Source organism: Neoarthrinium moseri (assembly GCF_022829205.1).
Source record: "Neoarthrinium moseri strain CBS 164.80 chromosome Unknown scaffold132_Wmoseri_CBS_16480, whole genome shotgun sequence".
NCBI lineage: Eukaryota > Fungi > Ascomycota > Sordariomycetes > Amphisphaeriales > Apiosporaceae > Neoarthrinium > Neoarthrinium moseri.
In genome coordinates this window covers 1-19,711 of record NW_026055246.1, presented here as the reverse complement: position 1 = coordinate 19,711, position 19,711 = coordinate 1, and the positions used below count along the sequence as shown (strand labels likewise).

Genomic DNA, 19,711 nt, shown 5'->3' with positions numbered 1-19,711 from the left:
GCTAAATTTGCAGTGAAAGCGCAGAAATTAGGCCCCATAAGGTTAGCCTCCTCCTCATCAGCGTTGGAAACGAGCATGCCATGTTTCTTTAGTATGACTCCTCCCAGTGATGGCAACACTGGCCGGGTGGTATTTCATGGTCTTCAGACGGGAATGGAATGCCAAATCCTGTCTCTTCACTGTAGGTATTCAGCTTAGCAGTGTCCACTCAAGCCCGATCCCGCAATATTGAATCAGGTCATGACCCTCACAGTTACGACGTCGATATGTTCTCATTGGGCGGCGAAGCTCACATACTTCGAGCATTTCTCTCGACTGTATGGCCCCGTTTTGCCTCGGTTCAGAAGTTGGATCTAGGTTTTTGGCAAGTCATGCGATGACCGCGGTCAACACGCACCAGGTTCGATCCATTACCCCGACAGGACCTACTGCAGTTTTCATGTATCGGCGTCTACACCTTGGTATTTATTTCCTCTTCAGATCACTGCCATCGCACTAGATGCGCAGACGTCGGGCGAGAAAGAGCCTAAGTCTGCCTGGTTCTTGGCATAGAAGGCTGGTGCGGAATGGACAGCGGACATCAATGGCGTCCCATATCAGCGCCTGTTTCCTGTGACATCGGTGCGGTGAGAGTGGTGTGGATTAGACAGCTTGGGATTGAGACTGAACAGCCAGCCCTCGGAATTGTGGACCGTTTTGAGAGCTCTTCCATCTACGCTCGACTTACCAGAACCCCGGGACTGAGTGTATACGTCTGCGCATATAATATATTGTATGTATTACAAGACAGTCTGTACTCCGTAGAGAGACCGCAGTCGGTTGATGCAAAGCCACGCACTTATGTCAATGCCGTCGAGCCGCTGATGCCAGGACATTCCACAGGTCAGCTGGAAGCCGTCCGCTTGGCGCCAAGTTGCCAACCCATCAGACAAATCACTAGAAAATGTGGAAATAGTGCCTGGCCAAGAGGAAAAAAAGTTCCCTTTGCCGCATTCCGCATCGCGTATTTTTTTATGTCATGATCTCGGGTTCTTTATGACCATGCGTTTCGTACAAGGTTGGAGGGTCGAGTGTAGCCACAGGTTCGTTGGCTACGTCTTACCCTTAGAGGCTTGCGAGCTTTGTGACACGCAACAGTGCCATCTTACTCTAACGCCAAGTTGGTACCAGCAACTGACAATGAAGGCAGCTTTCCAATCTGGGCGACGGCCGCTACGGCTGATTGGGATCTACCAGCCTCAAGCCTTGCTTCGCAGCCACTCCATGGAGTCCCGTATCAAAATAATGCAATATACTGGGGAGGAAGAGCTCTATACAGTCAGCCCAATTTCAAATCATCGGCCATGCAACAGTCACGCTCCATCGGCGAGAGACATAGTTCGATGGGCGAATCGGGTTGCGACGAATTGGGTACTCCGATTCGAGGGTGTTGAGGCTACCGAAGTTCGAGCACTAGAATTAAGGACCGCAGGAACTGAAGCCCGAGGACTCTGCCGGTCCAGCAAGAATCCACTCCGGCAATGGTTCCACTTTCACCAGAAGATATGAAATACTACTTACTTCCGAGTTAGGTATAGGTAGGTATACCTAATCCCGGCTTCATCCGTCAAGGGTGCCAATACCACTTTTTTGATCCGAAGTCCGTTGATGAACTGGCTGTGGCCGTGCTGACGCCCTACGGATCCGGATCTCGCTGAAAACCAGGGCAGCGTTCTTGAGGGAATATAGTGGACGGCCATAGGATGTAAGACTTACCAAGTGGGCTGACTTGGTCGCCCCATGCGCGCCTTGCACGAAGCGCGGAATCGCACTAGAACTGTGGCTTACGACGTGGAATCTGTAAGGGGCTGTCATGGATCAACGTCTGCATCTCGGTAACACCCGATTGTGTGGAGGGACTTCACTTACATAACTGTCGTCCTGGGAAATGGCGAATCAGGGTTGGTGCCGGGCGAGCGCGGCGTGGAACCGCTTTGGGAAATGACATCTCTAGTACCTCTTACTGCCTGTTTGGGTAAGTAATCGGCTATGGCAGGGCTCAGCACCGCTAGCGTCCGCCCCAAGGACCTCAGCCGCACAGGCTTGGTAGCTTGACCTGGGGTCGAACTGTTGGCAGCCTCAAAGGGGGACGATTTCGTGCCTGTTGCCGTCATATCTGCAAAGTAGACAGAGATTCACGATGATATCATTGGCAGGCCGGGAGATGAGAGCTGTCAGACACAAGCCATCACCGTACGTGTCGGGCCCCACACCCACGAGCTGTGCCTTAACGCAATAATTTAGTACGCACTGCCATCGAGAAACATTTATATAAGTTGAAGGGGATGCCGTAGTGAATCCCAGTACCAGACCACAATAGATTACAGTAGCATTTTCCCCCGACGTTTACAAATTGACGTACACATAATCTTCGATGTTCGCCCACCACCACCTCCTCCTCGCTACCGCCGCGGCAACGTTGGCGGCAGCTACGCCCTTGAAAGGCATTTATCCGCAAGACAATGGAACGACCGGGATCACTTGGGGACCTTGTGACTTCGAGAGCAAGACAAATGCGACAATCCAATGTGGTTCTTTACCTGTTCCGCTCGACTATAGCAATCCCAAATCCAACAGAACTTTGACCCTCCAAGTCGTCAAGGCTCCCGCCGTGAACGGCCCGTCGAAAGGGAGCATCCTATTCAACTTTGGAGGTCCTGGATACCAAGCGATTAATTCTTTGGCTGATACTGCCCCCTTACTCTTCAAGTATGATATGGTATACCCCTCGTTGTGAGCTAAGAAATGGCTGACACCGCACGTGTAGCATGACTGGTGGCCACCACGACCTTGTTGCTTTTGATCCACGGTATGCCACCGATTACCCTCAAAGACAACATGTATGTCGATTCTAACGGGCTGAGTTACTAGTGGAACCGGAAGATCAATCCCATACTCTTGTTACGACAATGCAACCGAGAGAGAATTAGCGGCCTTGAAGTATCCGGGGAAGTTTGGCAATAGCTCAGACGTAGGGCTAGGGGAAACTTGGGCTTATGCTACAATATTGGCCAACCGATGCGAGGAGAAGACAAAAGACATCGGTAGCTTTATAGGGACCTCCTTTGTGGCGAGGGACCTGATGCAGGTTGTTGATACACTGGGTGAGGATGGCTTACTCAACTTCTGGGGTAGGTGATAGATTCCACCACAAGTGTACATAGCGATCTTAACTGACCTACAGGTTTCTCCTACGGCTCACTACTTGGAGAGGTAGTGGCGGCAATGTTCCCCGACCGGATGGGACGTTTGATCCTAGATGGTGTGGTCAACGGAAACAACTACTACCACAACTTCGGCATGTGAGTATTCGCGCACGGATAGATGCCCATGCTCTCTAATGCTTACTCCGAGTAGCGACAAAGATCAATTGCTGGCAGTCGAGGATGCCTGGGACGCCATGCTTGAGGAATGCCTCAAGGTGTCTTCTGACCGTTGCGCTCTTGCGGAGGTGAACTCAACAGCCGCCGAGTTGAAGCAAACGTTGAGCAACCTTGTCCAACAAGTGAAATACGCGCCAATCGTTGTTGATGATTTCGTTCTTGACTACACAAGTCTTGTTGCGATTTCCTATGTCGCAATGAAAAACCCATCAATAGCGCCCGCCGTGTTCAAGGTTCTGCACGACATTTTAACGGGACAGGACCTTGCCTCTCTGGTTCCGTTATTAACAGCCCAGGCTGCTAATATCGCAGTGGATGGAGACGGCTTGTACGGAATCAAGTGCAGTGACTCATTTCCGCGATCGTCCACCCTTGCAGGAGTGATGTCCGAGATCGAGTACGGGGTCAGCACAAGCCCCAACTTCTGGGGTATTCTTACAACCCAGGTTATCCAGTGTGCTCAGTGGCCATTTGAGGCCAAGGAGCGGTACACCGGCGATTTCAAGGTCAAGACCAAGAACCCCATCCTGTTTGTCGGGAACTCATATGACCCTGCGACTCCGCCGCATTCTGCCCGGAACATGACCGCTTTCTTTGAGGACAGTGTGATGTGGGAACAACATGGATTCGGCGTAAGTTTCCTGTTCCACTAGGCTCTTGGAGAAAATGAAGTGAGCTAATCACAAGTGCCAGCATACCACATTGGCGGGCCGTTCGGAATGCAGCTGGAAGATCATCCAGGATTATTTCAACGACGGAAAGCTACCAGATCCCAACACTGTTTGCGAGACTGAAGTGGATATTTTCCCCGAAACGCCTCGAGCATAGTTTGAGACCACGAGTGCTACGTCGGGTCGTGCGGGCAGCTGGGCGAACCATTGTAAGATAGCTCATTATAGATAAGTCGATCAGAATAGAGATGAGCCGCTTGGGAATAACTTTACGGCTGCGCAAATTGGTTTGAAGGAACTTTCTACGGACCGCTTCTCTCGATCCTATGGTCATTATTGGGCCTCCGAAGCTCGCAAGGGGGTAGACAACCTGCATAAGCTAGCTGGTCCCGGCATCGGTACAACGCATGGCAAGCGATCTCAAGCTTACGCAAAAGATTACACTGGCCAGGGTGTAGAGCACGGTGACCGCCCGGCCTACCAAGATAATAACCCAGAAAACTGGAGTTATCAACCCCCCGAGTACAAATATGTGCCCTGGGGAATGAACGCAAAGGTAAATTGACCGTGAAAATGGCTTTATTTTGTTTGGTTTTGATGGCGAGGAACGGAAACTGGAGAATTGACTACAGTTACCCCCCTCTTGATGCTTGGGTACAGGAAGGAAAGGGAAGATATCGCCACCTTACATCGAGAGTGAAAACACGAAAGCTACCGGCAGGTGCATATTTAATCGAGAAGGATCCGTCCGTTGGACCGCCTGATACTCTCCATGAGCTAGGTGAAGATTTTTATCCAACACAGTTAGTAGAGCATGAACGGCAAGGCAATGATTATGATAAACAAGTCTTCAGCCAAAAAGCCGATAGTTTTCACGTCCCTAGTTAGGCAAGTCACAGTCGCCAGTCAAGTGATGATCAGCTAGCGGGTCCTTCAGCTGGTCCCTCAGAGACAAGTCGGATCAGTCGTCGAAAGTATGGGGAATCGTCCAAATCGTCCAAAGCAAGAAGTCATCAAACGGGTGAATCTTCCAAGCCGCCCAAGTCATCCACTTCGTCAAAGCATATCAAGGTCACACTGAAAGAGTCAAAGGGCAAGTTGTATGTGATGGTCGGTAACAAACAACAGTTCGCCTACAACGAGAAAGATTTTGTAAGACGCAGCAAGAACGAAACGTACAAGCTTTGCAAACGCGGCAAAGTCACCTATAGGTTGGACGACCAGTCTCCAGTATGCAGTGGTACCGCATTTCTCGCTTCCCGTCTTCCTTAGGTTCTTCAGATTCTGGAAACCCTTTTCGGAATACAATATTTCCTTTCGGACGAATCTACTGGTGGCACGCTCTTAGCTCTTCGCGAACCCAACGAGCGCATTCGTTGTTGGACCCGCAAGAATTTGGCGTTATTCATTGCGGATTTATTTCTAATTTGGCAAATTTTTGGTTTTAATCTCCTAGTTTTCTCCAGAATCTCTTCTGCGTTGAATTAGTTTGGAAATTTCCATTAGGCAGCCAACGACGACTCGACGGCAACCTTGCACTCTCATTTGTTTAATCATTCATTCAATCATCTATCTAAATAGTGAACTGGAGTGGTGCTCCAGGACAGTGCTGTCCCAGAACGTCCACAGCACCCAAAGTAGTTTTCAACGTCTTTACCGACGAATCCAACTTACTTTATCTGATAGGACCTGACTAAGTAGAATAATAATTCCTCCTGTAACGTGTACGATAAAGGTTGTCGGTCGCCAGAACGCAGGGTACAATTATAGGGGTGAAAGGAGCGTTATCTTGTTAGAATCCACACGCGGTAAAGATAGCTATATAGGAAATAGAACTTAAAGCCACACTACGCCACCGGGCAAGCCACACCACCCGAGCTCAATAGGAAAAAGAGGGATGTGCAGGTGGTTTATTAGTAGTAGCCTTGGGCCACGGACGTTCGAGAAATCTTGATCCACTATTTTATTACTAGTAACCCGTCTGTTCTATTATTAAGTTTGTGATTACAACACCGTCTGAAATCTCTGCCAAAAGATACTTAACTTGTGGGTGGAATCCTTAATTCTCCCCCGTCTGCCGTTTAACTAGGCTAAGAATCTGATACGTTTTGGTAGAAGAGGTACACACATAGATAGCTGTGCCAGCTGGTAAGTAGATAAGGAGATAAGCCAGTTCTGCGGTAACACACCTTGGTGGGTGCCACGGATACATGCAGCATTCTCCATCTTTAATGCATCACATATCGCATCCCATAAGGATCGCATCAGAATCCTTGTCTTTTGAAGTATCGCGCCCATAGTATATGCCATAACATAGGATGATCTGATATGATCTGATCTCACCAGAGAACTCGTTTCCCAGAAACAAGGCACTGCAGAAGCCTGGGACCAACTGCACCCAGACTTCGTGCCGACGGGATAGGGCTTGAAGTGAGGCATTCTAAATATAGTATTCGATGATGACTGCCTTTATCAGTAGTTCTACCCTTGTGTGAAAGTTTTACTTGACATATTGCACATCTCTTGATATCAGCTTCCAATGACTGTACGATGAGCACCTTAGATATATAAGACTCGAACATAAACCTCTCGAACATAAACCTCTCGCGCCATGTTCCGGATCGTCAATATTTTCGGTGTTGTGATGTTGCACTTCGTTCTCAAATGCATGGCCATGCAGTCTTACCGTAAGCTAAGCAAATCGAGTCTTCATCTGCAACTTATTGCTGGACCTTAACTCACTAACAAACGCACAAAGCCTTGGGGATTCATCTCGGGCCAACTCACCTGTAATGAGGAAGCAAAGCTTCAATTACTCCGTAACGTAGTGACCATGGCTGATCTACGAACAGTACTGCTGCTTATATTAACGGAGACAGCGACCCATTTATCGTCGCAAGTATTGGAAGTCCTCAGGGGTATCAAGCTTTGGTTGCTAATTCATTAGCAAACCAAGGAAATGGAGTGTAAGATCCGGCTGAAGAACAGCCACCCATATGTGATGGTTTCTCGAACACAGAGTAATCATTATGACAGACGAGAGGGGAACTACCCCTACAACACCCGAGCGGAGCCGATAATTATGACGGCCTACAAGAGATTAGGCAAGCAATCGAAAAGCTGATGCTGATAACGATCAACATTAGCAGCATCGTTATTTCCCATCACTTCAACTTCTCCATCTCCAACGTCGTACTTGCCGCAACCCAGAAGCTCGAGCCTAGTATTTTAGGTGTGTGGCAAATCCGCCGCTACTATAACGCAACTCGTTTGACATATAATCTCAACTCATGAGAAGGATTCGGTCTAGGCGGCGACGTGACTTGTAGAGTCAAAGAAACTGACATTATCGCAGGACAAGGAGAGTTATTGGGATACAGTGCGCACACAGCTCCAGAAACTTGTTCAAGACCACCTGAGAACACCCGACATCATCCCATTTATTCGCGCCATCGTCGTGAGCGGGCATGTCTCTTCACATGCCGGATTTCGCCGTATTCATGACATTTTGGTCAGCATTTTTGCCTGAGCTGGTAGACAGAGTCTTCGATTCTACTGATCCGGCACACGTTGGGGTCTTTGGCGCAGCACAGTGGGCTAAACTGCAGGTGCTGGAGTCAGAGGAGTTCTACGAAACTGACATCCGCGAGGTTCCAGCACTCAATGAATCGGCTTATCTACGTGATAACTTGGGAGTTCTGGTCAAGAGGTATGGCAGGTTACTTACCTGCCATTAAAGAGGAGTGGCAAGCTTCCAACTATATCAGCACTTGAAATATCCGGTGCCCTATGGAAGCTGCGCAGTGTGCATTTATCAAGTAGCATTGTAACAACTTGCTCACTATTTTGATATCAAAAACTCGCCAAGAAGCCATGCTCAAAGGACCAAAACTGCTTTGTCATGGCAGACGAAGTATCCACAACCGAAGGCTGCATTCGACTGCAATTGATAATCTTTGTTTGAGCCTACTCAATAAAGACCAACAAAGACGGCGGGCCTGCTGTCCGAGATCGAAGAGAACTAGTGTGGAATTGTCAAAATGGAACATCGAATTACTGCCTTGTTAAATGCCCGGGATCGTATTAGTGTAGTGGTATGTTGTGACAGTTCCCGGAAACGGCATAATCAGCTTGGAAACCTGTACTCATTGTATATAACCAAGCGATTAAATTTATGGTTGTCTCTGGGCCTGAGTGTTTCCTGACATAGACTGACACCGATTTCACCGCTTCAAGACACAAATTCTATAGACATATTGTCACGGTAAGACGTACTATATACTACCCCTTACAATGGCAGAACCGCATGGAGGTTGGAACACGGACTGGAACCAACGAGCCGAGAGTGATTTCCTGACAGCCATCTGCCTCTACGGTAACCTAAGGCCCACGGCCACTAGGCCATGGGGGGTCATGAACCAATGGCCGGTCGTCACGGGCGAGATGAGGCGGCGCGGCCACGACTTTTCGAGAGACAGCATGGTTCGGCGGTGGCGAGATCTAAGAGAGCAATTGGAGAACCGGCCCCCGCTTCCAACCGAGAGACCTGACATGTCGATTGAAGAGCTAATCGCGTCACGCTGGAGGCTGAATATCCCAGGTGTAAGTTCGTTTTATCTTGCCGTGCTCTAGACAATCCGCAGTATCGACCTGTACCGTGTTCTTCCACTTTGAGAATACGTCATCTGTCCTTGGACTAACCGAGCCTTCAATCTGTAGGTGACAGATGATTTGGAACCACCTCCACCTCCAGTACCATTTCACCAGAATCCAGCAGACTACCGCGACAAACCACCAACAAGACATACAATCCCATCCTCAAGGACTTATATGAGAAAAAGACGTCTCCAAAGAGATTATGAAGATATCGTCGGCGAAGACGATGATGGTGAAGACCTGCACAGCGTGGCGCCAGGGGGTGCCGGCAACCCAGTAGCCGGTCCCGGCGCGGCCGTCCCACCCCCGGAGCCATCGCCGTTGGACAACGCCGACTACAACAGGCGCATGGCCAGTGACTTCTTCGACATGAACGGGGACCAGCGGATCGGGGCCGATTACATGTCCCGGGTTGTCCATGCCGGGCTGGAGCGCGTGCAGATCCAGGGCGGCTACGACCCGGCGACGCTGGCCATGGTGGAGAACGAGCTGAACACGGCCGCGAACAACTTCCGGGCCGCGGAGCACGAGATCGCGGTGCGCCAGAACAACCCCTTTTCCCCCGGCGGCAGTAACGGCGGCGGCGCAGAGCTCGCTCCCGCCAACTATAACAGCCCCCAACCGAGCAACCCTTTCAGCCCCAGCGCCTTCAACATCGCGTCGCCGCCCAACAACGCCGCATCGCCCGGTACCGTGGCCAACTACGCTCCGGTCGGGGCCGGGCCTTTCACCAACTGGACCCCCGGAAATTTCGGAAGTCCGTTCCCTGCGCAACAGACGCCGCAACAGCTACAGCAATCCCCGGGACAGCCCAACAACAGTAACGGCGGTAACCCTCCTGGTGGCAATGCGTACTCTACAATGATCACCGCCCCGGGAGCAAACGGGAATGGCACCATGGTGAATATCAACGGGAGCTGGGTGTGGATGACGCCGATGGATTCGCGCTTCCATGGCCGCGGTTTTGGGAATTAGAGAGCCCGGAGTGCTTGCACTACTATCACTGGTTCGATGTGTGGTGATGGCCTCAGACAGTATTATGTATTCGGTGCTTCACCATTTGATATGTAGACTAGATCACTGTAGAGAAGTGGATGCCTCAATCGACCTTACTGAAATTCCATGGGGTAGTCTCACATAAATATGCCGTTTTTCTTGTTCCTTTCTATTAACCTAATATATACTAAGTTCGATCCAACAGTATAAAATGACACATTGCATACGGATAGGAGTCTTAGCTTAGTCCACAACGTCCCATCGTCTAGTAAGCCAACCGTTATCAAGAAATCCATGCACTATGTGTAGTGGTACCGACACAACACATCCCGATGCTCGAGTAAGTAAACGCCTCGACCCACCTATCCAACCCTAGAGTATGCACCCTGTATAACTCCCAAAGTCTATCACCAGTCCGCGCACGTATGTATCTATATCCAAATTCGAATCAACCAACCGCGCCCTCAGAAAGCCAAAACTCCAACCGCAAGTCCACTCAATACCATGCCCCAGCCCCAAAGCCGGCTCCGCACCAACGTGCCCGCATCCTCCTGTCCATCCCCGTTCTTGTCATTGTTATTGTCACCATCGCCGTCGCCGCCCGTGGGATAGATGTGCCCGCCATTGCTCCCGGTGCCCACGCCGGGGCGGGACTGCGCCACGACGGCGCACGCGCCCTCGTCGACCTGGTAGCCGGTGCCGACCCTGCGGCCGAGGCTGGCGACGACGGCCTGGGAGTCGCGGACCTCGACGCTCAGGGTCCCGTCGTTGCCGACCTGGACCGTCTTGCCGCTACCATCGTCCACGGGCGAAGGCGTGCCGTCGCCGCTCTGCTCGAACGACAGCCCGTTCCACGTCGTGCCCGCCGAGGCGTCGGACCCGGCGTTGGTCAGGTAGCTTAGGTAGACCTGCTGGCCGGCGAGGCCTGTCGGCAGCGAAAGCTGCACCGTGAGGCTGGGGATGTTGGCGTCGGTGCTCTGGGCCTGCTTGGCGTTGATGACGACGATGCTAGCCCACTGGCCGGCCTGGTAGACGCTATACGAGCGCACGAAACCGTCGTAGCCGGCCGGGAACCCCGTGATGACCTGGGGCGCGACCTGCGCCGTGCAGGTGGGGCCGATGGCCTGGTCGAAGGCCGCGTAGCCGTAGTAGCCGGGCCGCACGAACGGCTGGCGGCCGTACATGGGGATGGGCTGCCAGGCCGAGGCGTTGCTCGTGTCCGTCATGTGCAGCTGGACGCTGCTGATGTTCAGGCTCGCCGCGTACAGGAAGAAGTTCAGCGTCCACAGCGCGGCGGCGAAGACGTCCGTCACCCCGTGCATGCCGATGGGGCCCACGACGCCCATCTCCCTGAGGGCGTACGGGTACGGCGTCTGGCCCGCCTGATCAAGCTGCGTGAGCCAGGCTGAGAACTGGTCCTCGGTGGTCGACAGCTGGAGAAAGTGTGAGAGGGTGAGCGTGTAGGCCGACACGCCGATGTAGTAGTAATAATCGTGCTGGTTCCAGGAAGCGATGAGCGGCTTGTCCCCATTTGCGGCGTTAGCCTCGATGCCGAAACTGACGAGATCCTTGATCTGGAAATCGGTCCCTATGGTCGAAGCCGTACACGCAGGCTCAAAGAAAGCAGCTGTGATGTTGTTGGGTTTCAACACTTGCTCGTATACTGCATTCGCCCGTGCAAGCCATGCCTCAGTATATTCCCGGCCGCCCCACGGCGCCGTCCGGAATGAGTTCTGCAGATACAGGTCCGGCTCATTGCCAATCTCGAAAGAGACGAGCTTCAGGTTTGGGCAATTTTCGACAACTTGTCGCGCCATGGTCGTGATCTGCTGTTCCCAGTCTGACTCCTCGTACGCCAGATTGAGCCCCCAAGTCACCGGCGTGCCCTCCGGGAAGCGGTTGGCGGCCTCGAAGAACCGCGGGCCGATTAGCATGTGGTCCGATGCATAGGCGCCCTGGCCCACGGAGTTTGGGTTGTTGACCCAGGTCCATCTGTCCTGATCCTGACTGAAGACCATGTAGTCCTCAGTGTTGCCACCCAGGCGGATATGTGGCGGCTTTCCCGTGAAGTTGGCCAAGTTATTTATCAGGTTAAATGTGAGCTCATTGGGCGTATCATAGCCGGTAAAGGAGAACAGATTAGATGGCTCAATGCCGAAGCCTGCAAACGACGGATCAATGTAGCCGGAAGCGCCAGAAGGCGGCGATCCTGGGACATCAAGGCTGATGGTGTTCTGAGCCAACGTCCGGAGTATCAAGTGGCAGCCAGCGAGGGCGCCGGAGAGCCGTGGGACCCCGGGCATCATCCGAGAGCAATTTCCAAAAAGAGAGGTAAAGAACGACGAACAGATTGATTTGAGAAGAGTAGCAAAGAAGAGCAAAAAGAACGAAATATCTCTGTCTCTAGCCGCCGCCACAGGATGCTAGATCTACCTGCGTTGAGGGAGAAGGTACAATTGGGAGTCGTCGTGGCAATTTTGCCGTGGGCAGTGGCATCCGGTTTCCCCACGGCCGTGCCATCCATCTCAACGTGTGTCCGTGGTCAACGTCGTTCCGGCGCAAGGTTGCGCTAAACTCTGATTGTGGCTTGCCACGTACAATTCCTGAAACAAGTCCCATCCGTTTTCCGTTGTGAACCTTTACTTCTGATTAGATGGATATGACTGCTCCGGGTGGTGCGAGTATGCCGATACCAGGAGTGCGTGTTTGCTGCTGATGAAGCATGCTTGGCTGTTTAAGAAGTACGGAGTAACGTACACTGGCCAAGCTCCGTGACGCATTGGAGTAACATGTGTTTGTGAGACAGCCTCACGTGATGCCAAAGCCGGTAGTTGGATCGCAATGCTAAGACGATTGGCACGCCTTGGTGATGTTGTGGTACGTAAGAAATCCTTTTGACGGCGGGCCAACCTGGAAACAGCATGCAGTAATCTACCTGTTCCTCAATCCATGCATATGGACACGTCTGACACAGTCATATAAGTAGATAGGCTACACCCATTCTGTTGTGGTCTTTGGTTGGACATACCGGACATGTGTAGCTCCCAAAGGTCGTCGCTGTATCGTATAACAGAGTTACCTTGGCTCACCAAACCAAGGCGCGTGGCTTCGGTCGCGGACGGGACATGTTAGGTTTATATCCCAACCGCTTGTCTGTCAAGATGGCGCAGCATAGAGCTCCGGCATTGTGAGCCGCCTAGAGTTCGGGGGCGTGCGCTAAAAGACTCTATGCCCCTTGATCCGATATATCCGTCTGACAGTTCAAGCACAGCAATGTGGGAGGACCATGAAGAACGCAAAACATCTTGGCATTAAGTACTAGAAGTGCAACGCCTATCTAATGCATCGATCCGGTCTCATCTTTTGTATCTCTCAACTCCGCCGTTCGTGTCCCACGAAGGGTAATGTAGGTGGAAAGCAAGTGAATGAGCTTCGTGAGCTCTGATATAGTCGTACATGAATCTCCCAAACACAGTCAAGCAATGAAAACAACCCTGCAACGCCGGAGCCCGTGTGCATCCCTTCCGTATCAGCATTAGTCCGAATCCATCATGGCCATGGCATCCCGTTCGGCCTCAAAACTCTCCGTGGTGATGGCAGCAGCCATGGCAGCCTTTTTGGCCTCTCCGTCCTCGTCGTCCGCGTTCGTCAGGTCCAAGAACATGCGGTCGACATCCTTGTCATCTCCATCTTCCTGTCGCAACTCGGTATCTCCCGTCATGCTCCGGGACCCGCGTCCCAGCCCACCTTCGGCATCCCAGACATCGGGCCCAAATATCTCTTCCGCTCGGCGTCGTCCTTCTTCCGTGCGCCTAAGGATCTCGAGGGCCTTGCCCTTTCCGGCTTCGCTCTGCAAGTTGAGCGCGTCGTCTTGGCCACTGAGGAGGCGCTCTTCAAGCGACAATGGCTCACGATCAGAAGCCAAGAGCTGTGGCCCAGGACCCTCACTGCCGTTGCTCATAAAGAAATCCGGATGTAGACGGGCGCTGTCGGGACCATCAATGTCCATTGGACCCCCACGCAGTGCGGAGCCTGGTCTACTAGACGAGGCGGAATCCGGTCCGCGCATGGAGTGACCATGAGCGGTACTCGCCAGTGCGGGTGTGGGTGGTTGCGAGGTACGTCCAAAGAAGCCGTGGCTCCCTGATCCGAAAGAGTGAGCCGAAGGGCTGTTTGCGTTGGCGCCGCCCGTCACGGAGCCTGCGGATGCAGGCCCGGTCGCCGCGGCGGCGGCAGCCTCGGCATTCATCGCCTTCCGTTTCAAGCTGTTTGCTTTTGCCCTCAGACTCTCGGGTAGCTCCTCGGGATCCTTGACGCCGTGTTGATTCAACATCTTTTGCAGCTTCGTAGGTCGGGGTTTCCGCGTGCTCTTGGACACGTCCAATACCGGTGGTGGTTCAGGGGCAACGGGGCTCCACTTGTGCAACTCTTGGCGGAAGAAGTTGGTCTCGAATGCGAGCAAGATTTCCGCACCCTCGATCTTGCGCAGATAGAATCTCTGCGTCTCAGCTTCAGAGGCGGTCGCCATGATCGGGTTGCAGTAGACGGAGATATGGTTCCTGAAGTCCTGGGCGTTATCGATAATCTTGCGCAGTATTTCCTCCTCTTCCGGCTGGAAAGGAAGGCCCGGAACTTCATCCTGCCAGGAGATCAAATCTTCGATCTTGGGTCTGGCAGCATCTCGCGGGATCTTGACGCGCCAGTCGCAGATCGGGCAGGTGTACTTATCATCTTCCTTGACCTTGCCACGCGCGATCTTCAGACACTTGCCGTGGTACCACTCATGACAGAGTTCGCATTCAATCATCATGCCGGCCTCAACGCGGCGGCAGATGCAGAAGACCTCCCTAAACGTAGGATCATCCCATGATCGCGGGACTTTGCTCGCCTCCCTTTCTTCGCTGGGAGCTCGGGATGCAGGCTCGGCCGGCAATCGTGGCTTGTCACTAGTAATATCGAAGCAGTCGAGGTTCCGATCCAAGACGTAGTCCAAGTGAGACTTGAGGATATGAAGTGGCGCATTCGTCTTGCCAAATAGCTTCTTGCCCTTCCGCATCCAATCCTCATGCCGCTTCTGTTCTCTCTCGAGGTCAAGGGTACCAGTGGGTTTGGAATTGAGCTCCTCCAGCCTCTTCATCACCTCAACAACTTCCATGTACTTCGGTCGCTTCGTGAAGTCGGCGTCCCCCGATCGCTCCATGAGGTCAAGGATCTGTCGGTGTGCCTCCCTCTGTTTATGCAAGATTTGGTCCACGGCTTGTAGGGTAGCCGGTGAGACAGGCAGCGCACCATGTTGTACTTGGTTTGAAAGTGCCTCTAGTTGGGGGTAATGGACGGTCTCGGCGTTGATCAGCTCGGTCGCCTTTGCCTCCCACTGTCGGCCCGACTGTAGCTTTTCGTTGAAGAACCTCATGTGATCGTTGTAGGGCGGGATGTCCAGACGGACTCCTTCTTCGATGAGCACAGTCACGTCGTCCAGAGTCATGAAGACAGTTCTATTGGCTTTGGCCTTGGAGTTCCAGCGCATCTGCTCGAGCACTTCGTTGAGTTTATCGATCTCCGTCATGTCGACATTGAAACTGCGGCCCTCTTCGAGTAGTTCCTCTATCGAATCCTCGGACTGGACGGCCAGGCGTCCGAGTGCCGACTCTGCACTGTTCTGGAAGCTCTTGATAGCCTCGGCGCGTTCCTTCAGTTGAGTGATCTCGGGGCAATCGAAGCCGATGGCCTCAGCCTCATCGATCAGCCGATGGATGTTACTGACTTTTCGCATCTCACGCTCCTTCTGCTCCTGGTATGAGTTTCCAATGGACTTGCGCATGCCGCTTTGCCAGACCTTGTCGTTCCTGCGGCGGTTTTGCTGCTTGCGAACCGTATAATTAGTCGCGTCTTCGACCCATTCGTTGCAGCGATCAACAAATTCTTTGAGCGCTGGCAGAGAGGGGAGGTCGTACGGAATGCGTTCGCCCTCGCTCAGGAGGTTCCGAAGAGTTTTGAGGGTGGGCGTACCACCTTCATCCAACAACTTGTCATACTTATCCTCCCATGCCTCGGGCAAGTGGGCCTTCTCGAGTACCTTGCGGTACGTCTCGCTCATGTCTTCGGTCGTCTTGCGGTAGAACAGCACGTGCTCCTTGCCGGCGAAACGGTCGGACTCGGACATGTCGCAGCATGCATGGTGGCCGGCGTGCATGAGGCACAGGAATTTGCCTGAACGGTTGCACTTGAATCTCGAGAGGTAAGCATAGCATTTGCAGTACGAACATTGATACTCTTCCTCCGGGACATCCTCGTCGAAGACCTGGAAAGTCAGAGAGCAGGGCTCGTGTGAGTCGGCTGTGAGAACGCATGCGTGAGCATTGCCCTCGAGATGTTTGGCACTGTATTGCTGGCGCTGTTCGAGCTCCCTCTTGTGGATCCGCTCGAGGGCCGGCGCGAGCCACCTGGCGGTCTGGATCGTCAGAGTGCTCGAGGTTCCCTCGGCTGCTGTCCACAGCAATTCGTCGTGGGAAAAGCAGGGCTGCTTCCTGAACTCCTGGAGTCGCTGCACTCCGGCGAGGCCGTAGGACTCCCAGTCCGAAGGTGCAAAGTTGACCGCCTCATTGAAGTTGAATCCGTGGTTGAACCCAGCATGGTATGCTTGAGGGAACGTGATGACCAACTGGCCAGCTCTTTGGTCGAGAGCGTAAACCCGCACTCCTGCCTTCTTGAGATGTTCAGGGGTAAGTAGGGTAACAAGCTGGAACAGCAGATCGGGCTGTGTCTCAAATAACTCGGGAACTGCCGCTCGCATAGCATCTTCAAACTTCTGCGTATCCTCGGCAGGAATGCCGTACCATGTCTTGGTGGCTCCAAAGTGTTGGTAGTTGGCGGAATAGGCAAAGTGGTCTTCATTGTGCCAACAGAAGGTTGAGAAGATCATGCCAACGTAGACCCAAGGAACTGTCATACCCGAAATGTCGGACTTGATATGCCTGAAGAGTGACTCTGGATGCAACGGCATAATGTTGAGATTCCAGAAGTCAGTGGAGTAGGGGTTGCTCGGGTTCCTTTCGGCGGTGGGGAAGCCGGACCCGTGTGTGGTGCAGTGGATGTCAGCACCGTATTCTACTTCGACGGTTTCCTCGATACTGGTGACCAATCGCCAGAATTCACGCTCGACATCGTCCTCGGTGACGGGCCTGGGGCAGTTGAGCACGGGGTCGAAGGGCATTCGGTTCTCGAAGTAGCCTTGCTTGAAGTCGGCGGCCTTCTCCTGAAACTGCTTGAGAGAGTAGAGGCCGCCATCTTCGAATCCGAAGTGCCCGTCGCCGACAAGACAGCGCGGGCAGTTCCACTCATCGCCGGGCTTGTGTTTAAGGGGCGGGTCAACACAAGGGCCATGAAAACTGAGGTCGCACGACTCGCATACGGCCAGAAACCCCGCGTCTTCAGACTTGCCGCAGTTTTCGCACCGCTGTTATCATGGTTAAATCAATTAAAATAAAATAAAACATGCTGCGATCGAGTCGCCGAGCTTGGTCAGTGCAGTACTCACCTCGCCAGGACCAAGGGTCTCATCTCGGGGTATCCGGGGTCCAAGTGGCCGGTACAGGGACATGTGGGAGCCAGCGACCGTGGGGACGGTATCTGCAGATCAACATGCATTAGTCTCAGTGCATAACACCAATGAGCTGCCAGATGTGAACTCTGCCAAATCCATGCCGCAATTGATAGCGTAGCCGCACGGCAAATAGCATGACCTGGTGAATTGGGCAGCTGTCCAATTGCGGCCCGTCGTTCTCAAGTCGAATACCCGATGGACGGCTGCCGCATGCATGCTGGTATCTAATCCGCGACAGCCTGGCCAGACGCACTCAGGCGAGTTGCCAGCACATTTTCACGTCGGGTGGGTGCGGGGAGACGATAGGGCAGCACATGAGCCGTGGAAAAACTTACCTTTCTTGAGACGTTTACTCCGGCGGCTGCCACTGTCGAGATCGTCCTTGTCAGCGCCGGTCTCCTTTTTCGAGATATCCAGGCTGTCGCAGCTGAGCTGTCTCTTGAGAGGATTGGAAGTGGCCTGTCCCGAGGGGCGGAAGTCCGGAGTGTTCTTGGCGGACGAGTGTGCGCTTCCGTACTGTTTGGGTGGAGGTGTGAAGCTCTTGACGTCGGTCGGAACTGGCCGATTGATACTGGTGAAGCCAGAATTGACTGCAGTGAACCCGCCCGAGTTGATGGCCGTAAACCCGCCCGAGGTGGGTGGCGGCGGGAGCGGTGCATCACTCATGGGCACATCTCTATCGCTCTCCTGCTTGAGGCCAGTCAATGAGATGCTAGCTTGTAGGGCGTCGGTAGCATTCCGTGCTGGGGAGCCGTCCCGCAGGCTGGACGGCGTGTGCACAGTGGAACGCTTCAAGGGGCTCGGTGCCGGACTGGGGGTCAAGGGCCCGCCATATTCGTACTCCAGCTGCTGGTAGACGCCTGGTTTCGCCTGGCGAAGATAGTTCTCGTACGGAGTGAGCCATCGATCGTATGAGTTCTTCAACGACGTCGATAGAGACGACATGATCTTGCCGCTGTAGCCCAAGTCTCTGCCGATCTCTGCCCACTTCTTCATCTTGCACACCTTGTCGAACCCGCCGCGAGCCTCGACGCACTTCTTCAGGCGGTAGAGATCGAGTGGTTTCTTGTCGACATACGGTAGCCTGTTCAAATTCGTACCCTGCTGCTTGTGAAATTTGGCGAGGGCGTCGAGGTAGGTGAGATTCGCTCTGGTGCCTGCGATTACGCCATGTAAGTCAGTGCTACGGCATACAGAGCCAGGATTTGTGTCTCGACGTACTGCCTTCTACCGAGTTCAGCTCCTGCTTTCGGGTCCTAAAGTGGAATTTCTAAAAATGTGTCAGCGGGTGTGCTCGTCATGGTCGCCGTGCGCTGTCGGGTGCGATGGCTCACCTCGGTATCGATTGCGAAGTCGGGATTCCACGAGTCCGGCGGGATGATCTTGCAGAGACCGTACTTGGACGCCTCGGGGGTGATCTTGCGGATGTACTCGAAGGGGTCGCGCCATTCGTCTTCGGTCGGGCGGTATGATGGGGCCTCTTGAAGGCCAAATGGCCTGGTTCGCTTCGTGGTCTCCCTGCCGGCTGTGGGCTGGCCTCGTCGCTCGACAGATCGAAGGTCCAGCGGCGCGCTGCGCAAGGAGCTGAGAGGCAATTGAGGATTTGCGTGTCCAGGCTTGGACTTGGTGCCGTTGGCGTTTGGCGTAATGCCGGTCGAGGAGCTGACTGCTGGCGAGGCTCGAGAGCTGCCATGCGCGCTGGCCGAGAGGCCAGTGGTGGGTGCTTGCACCATGGTCACGGCGGAGGAGGAGAGCAGGGCGAAGGGGTGTTCTGTTCCTGAGGAGGACGGGCTTGGAGGGTGAGACGGCCGTCAGGCGTCATGCGGATGCGTAGACGAAGTGATCACAGCCCAGACTGGCGCATTGCATCGAGCTGGACGGTAGCGGGTGAGGGTTGGAACGGCCGCAGTACCTCAGTATCGAAAAGACGCTAAGCGGCCGTCGGCCTGCTGTAAACTGTAGACTGGGTCGGGTGAAGTGGCCGACCGAAAGCGTGCCTGTGGTGTGTGTATGCCGGATGTTGTCCAGGCCGGTCACGCAGCCGCTGTGGTAGGGTTTGGGCGGGTTGCCGTGAGGGACTTGGTGTGGGAAGCAGGCAAGGTTGCGGGTGAGGGCGAGGTTGCGAGCGAGGATGAAGGGAGTGAGTGAGTGAGCGAGCGAGCGAGTGAGTTGAGCGGTGCAGCACGGGCTGGACTTGGGACACCCGAGTTTACTACCTAGGTACCCTAGGTAGTCATGGTACCTTGGCATGTAGCTTATGGATGGGCTTGTGCCATAGTACCTAGGTATGCCATGGCACACCCGTCCACGTCTAGATCGCTGCAGTGGCCTATGGGGAACGGGACGGGGCTCTGAAGACAAGC

General features: G+C 53.5%; 4 protein-coding genes across 4 annotated transcripts; 2 read left to right on the top strand and 2 right to left on the bottom strand.

Moving 5' to 3' along the window:
• Positions 1-2,413: 2,413 nt before the first annotated feature.
• JN550_013705 (uncharacterized protein) lies at positions 2,414-4,250 on the top strand (the record flags this gene model as incomplete). The annotated part of the gene is made up of 6 exons (XM_049312321.1): positions 2,414-2,748; positions 2,807-2,848; positions 2,911-3,170; positions 3,224-3,341; positions 3,397-4,054; positions 4,116-4,250. The coding sequence occupies 6 exons, from the start codon at positions 2,414-2,416 to the stop codon at positions 4,248-4,250; spliced, it is 1,548 nt and encodes a 515-aa protein (XP_049164323.1).
• A 4,136-nt stretch (positions 4,251-8,386) lies between these two features.
• On the top strand, positions 8,387-9,724 carry JN550_013704 (uncharacterized protein; the record flags this gene model as incomplete). Its single annotated transcript, XM_049312320.1, has 2 exons — positions 8,387-8,695; positions 8,813-9,724. The coding sequence occupies 2 exons, from the start codon at positions 8,387-8,389 to the stop codon at positions 9,722-9,724; spliced, it is 1,221 nt and encodes a 406-aa protein (XP_049164322.1).
• A 485-nt stretch (positions 9,725-10,209) lies between these two features.
• JN550_013703 (uncharacterized protein) lies at positions 10,210-12,048 on the bottom strand (the record flags this gene model as incomplete). Its single annotated transcript, XM_049312319.1, has 1 exon — positions 10,210-12,048. The coding sequence occupies one exon, from the start codon at positions 12,046-12,048 to the stop codon at positions 10,210-10,212; it is 1,839 nt and encodes a 612-aa protein (XP_049164321.1).
• A 1,232-nt stretch (positions 12,049-13,280) lies between these two features.
• Positions 13,281-19,081, bottom strand: JN550_013702 (uncharacterized protein; the record flags this gene model as incomplete). The annotated part of the gene is made up of 5 exons (XM_049312318.1): positions 13,281-17,201; positions 17,283-17,374; positions 17,684-18,505; positions 18,570-18,618; positions 18,683-19,081. 5 exons carry the CDS (start codon positions 19,079-19,081, stop codon positions 13,281-13,283), a joined length of 5,283 nt encoding a protein of 1,760 aa, XP_049164320.1.
• Between the last annotated feature and the right edge of the window lie 630 nt (positions 19,082-19,711).